Source organism: Malania oleifera, chromosome 13 (assembly GCF_029873635.1).
Source record: "Malania oleifera isolate guangnan ecotype guangnan chromosome 13, ASM2987363v1, whole genome shotgun sequence".
NCBI classification, from domain to species: domain Eukaryota; kingdom Viridiplantae; phylum Streptophyta; class Magnoliopsida; order Santalales; family Ximeniaceae; genus Malania; species Malania oleifera.
Genome location: NC_080429.1, coordinates 24,561,221 through 24,564,593, shown reverse-complemented (window position 1 = coordinate 24,564,593; position 3,373 = coordinate 24,561,221). Strand labels below are relative to the sequence as shown.

Here is a 3,373-nt window from a genome sequence, read left to right as displayed (position 1 = left end):
ATATATTTGCCAAGGTTCATATCATATCATGTTGAGTTTGCCACTTGGTTGAAGCGGTTTGAGATTAAAATCTCTACAATTTCTCAGTGTCAACCCTCCAAGACGTTGTGACAATTGGAGTATGGGTGACATGATAGTTTGCATTGGCCTAATATTTTCCGTGAACATATAATAGAGTCTTGAAAATTTTTAATGTATTTTTTGTATTTGGGTTTTTGAGGATCTCTTTTGTTTGGGCAAATTTTAATTGAAACAAACTACCAAAAAAACTTGCATAATTTCCAATCTCCAAAATTATGTTGGATTCATAATTAAAATGAAATAAATTGGAAATTAAATGATCTTAACTTATAATACGAGGATGATATAACTTACAAAAGAAAATATTTTTAGTATAAGTAAAATGACAATGCAAAAAGGTCAATCAATGTATGAGAAATGACTATTCTCAAATTTCACAACAAAAATGTGAAGTCCCTTTTTGTTCTAAGATGGATGGAATAATATAAAATCTTTCATGTGGGACATTTTTTTTAAACTAGTATTTTCTTATACAATTTCTACTCTATTCAAACTCTACTCCATTTTGTAAGTAAATCATATGTAATAGAAATATTGGTTTTTACTTTGGTAGTATGCTATTAGAATAAGAAGGCTACTACAATCAAGACTACTTCAGCTACAGAATTAATTAGATTATTTCATTTCATACTTATTTTTTTACACAGTGGGATAGCCCATCCCCAACATCTATTTTCAAGGTTTGAATTATATGAAACTTCCAACATAAAATATCTTCCTCTCAAACAACAGTGCTAGAAATATGAAGAGGAAACAAAAGATTCACAACCTACTACCATTGACGCCTTACAGAAACAATGAGGGGAAATTGTCGATGAGTGCTCATTCCAGAAGATTCAGTTATGTCTAAACCTTCCTTCCCTAATTTTTCAGGTACCATCCAATCAAACTTGCGCAAAATATTAGCTAACACAAGCTCAATAATGGTAATGGCAAACGTAATTCCAGGGCACCCCCGTCTTCCAGCTCCAAATGGAATAAGCTGAAAATCATGTCCCTTAAAGTCGATAAGATTGTTCAAGAATCTCTCTGGCCTAAACTCCTCAGCTTCTTCCCAAGATTCGGGATCCCTCCCAATTGCCCAAGCATTGATAAATACTCTCGTCTTCGCCAAAATGTCATACTCTTGTACTTTGACATCTTCAATGGATTCTCGTGGAACAAGCAATGGAAGTGGAGGATGTAGTCTCATGGTCTCTTTGATTACTGCTTTCAGGTAGTGCATTTCTTGTATATCATCCTCGGTTACTAGTGATTTACCTTGATCAATCCTTCTAACTTCTTCTTGTACTTTTTCCATGGCTTGTGGGTGTCGCAGTAGCTCTGTCATAGCCCATTCCAGAACCGCAGAAGAGGTATCTGTTCCAGCAGTAAACATATCCTACAACATTGATGCATGTCATATAGATTGTGATTAGAAATTATTAAATAAGTGTTCCATTTAAATATTTAAGCAAACTTAAGATTAAGTTTTATCATTAAGCATTTGGACTTCGTAAGCTTAACGACTTTTCTTGGAGAACTAAGGTTTAGCTTTCCTATAAAATAAGATTATTCTTGGAGAACTAAAAGTTGGCTTTGAAAAGATTATTCTAAGTAAAATATTTATAATTAAATTTATTTTCACTATAATATATTTTAATTTCTAATATTTTGCAAAATTTTATTATTCTAATCATATTTATAATTTTTATGATTAAAGGACAAAAATGAATTTGCACTACAATGGAGGGTTTTAATTTGTTTTAATTTTGATAATATTAATCAAATATGTTACTAGTTTTAATCTAGTTTTTTATTCTAATTTATAGCTTTCATTCATGCTTCTTCATGTTTCGTAATTTTTGACAATGATGCCAAACAATTTATATGGGATTAAAATAGGTATTTGACTATGTTTTATTTTATTTTTTAGGTTTTCTTAGATTATGTTTTGTTTTTTTATTTTTTTAGTTTCTCTTAGATAGATTAACAAGATAATCACAATTAACAATAAATAAATAAATATAAAAGTAAAGTTAAGAGATATAAAAGTGAAGTATCCTTACAAGGATTATAGCTTTGATGTTTTCCCGTCTCATGAAATCTTCACAATCTGGGCTATTCTTTTGAATCTCAAGCAAAATATCCACAAAGTCTACTTTCTCTTTACTTCCCCGAACCATATGATCATCAATTATCTGATCAAGGAAAACATCAACCTCTCTGAACAACTTCTCAACTCTTCGATTCAAACCATTAACATAATTCACCCAGCCAAGCCATGGAATGAAATCACTCATATTAAAAGTAGTGAAAAGAGCGCCCATCTCTTCTACTTGGTCCCTAGACCTTCTCCCACCTTGTTCTTCATACTTTCTCCCAAAAGCAACCCTACAAATAACTCCATTACTAAGTGAAGTAAAAAGTTCACTTAAATTCATCGAACCTAATATATGATTGTGTTGTGTTTGGGAGTACGAAGATTTTAACTTTGTCTTGTCAAACGTAGCATAAGAATATTCTTCAATTTTTTTCATGAGTAGAGTCGTCTCTTCTTCCCTGATGTCTCTAAATGATCGGACTCTAACTGAGCTCAGAAGTTGTGTTATGCATATACTCTTCATTTGTCGCCAATATGGCCCATATGGCGAGATGGAAACATTCTTTTGATTATATAAAATTCTTTGCATAATGCTCAATTTGGCTCGATCGGCGAAGACAGTGTCATGGACTTTCATAATCTCACGAGCTGTATTCGCAGATGAGACCACAAGGGTCGGTGACCTACCAAGGTGAAGTAGCATGAGCGGGCCATAACGTTGGGCCATGGCATGGAAAGTACGATGTGTGTTCAGACCGAGTTGATGGAGGTTTCCTATGATTGGGAGCTTTGGAGGTGAGGGTGGGAGGTTTTTTTTAGGCGCTCCAATGGAGAAGAAGAGCCATTTGCAGAGAAAGAAGAGAAGGGAAAAGAAAAGGGAGAAGAGGAGCCATTTGTAGAGAGAGAAGGGGAGAAATGAGAAGAATAGGGAAAAGGGGTGGAAGATGATGGCTTGTAGGTTATGCAATTCCATAGCCAATCTCCAAGTTGGGCCTTCCATTGGTCTCTCCTTATTGCCATGTAGGTCAATTTATAGGAAGAGATAAAAGACATGTTTGGTCCTACCACCCAAAATATGAATATGACAGCCCATTAATAGTGTAGTGGGTGCTTGCAAACGATTTGTTTTGATATATAAGAGTAAAATAAAATAAATTAGAATTGGTTTTTATTATTTAATTGATATATTTATATTGTTAATTTTTATTT

The 3,373-nt window shown here is 33.4% G+C and overlaps 1 protein-coding gene across 1 annotated transcript; it reads right to left on the bottom strand.

Annotated features, from left to right (window-relative positions):
- Window positions 1-680: 680 nt before the first annotated feature.
- Window positions 681-3,159, bottom strand: LOC131145542 (cytochrome P450 71A1-like). The gene is made up of 2 exons (XM_058094685.1): window positions 2,130-3,159; window positions 681-1,462 (listed from the first exon to the last, which is right to left on the bottom strand). Exons 1-2 carry the CDS (start codon window positions 3,135-3,137, stop codon window positions 854-856), a joined length of 1,617 nt encoding a protein of 538 aa, XP_057950668.1. The 5' UTR covers window positions 3,138-3,159; the 3' UTR covers window positions 681-853.
- Window positions 3,160-3,373: the final 214 nt, after the last annotated feature.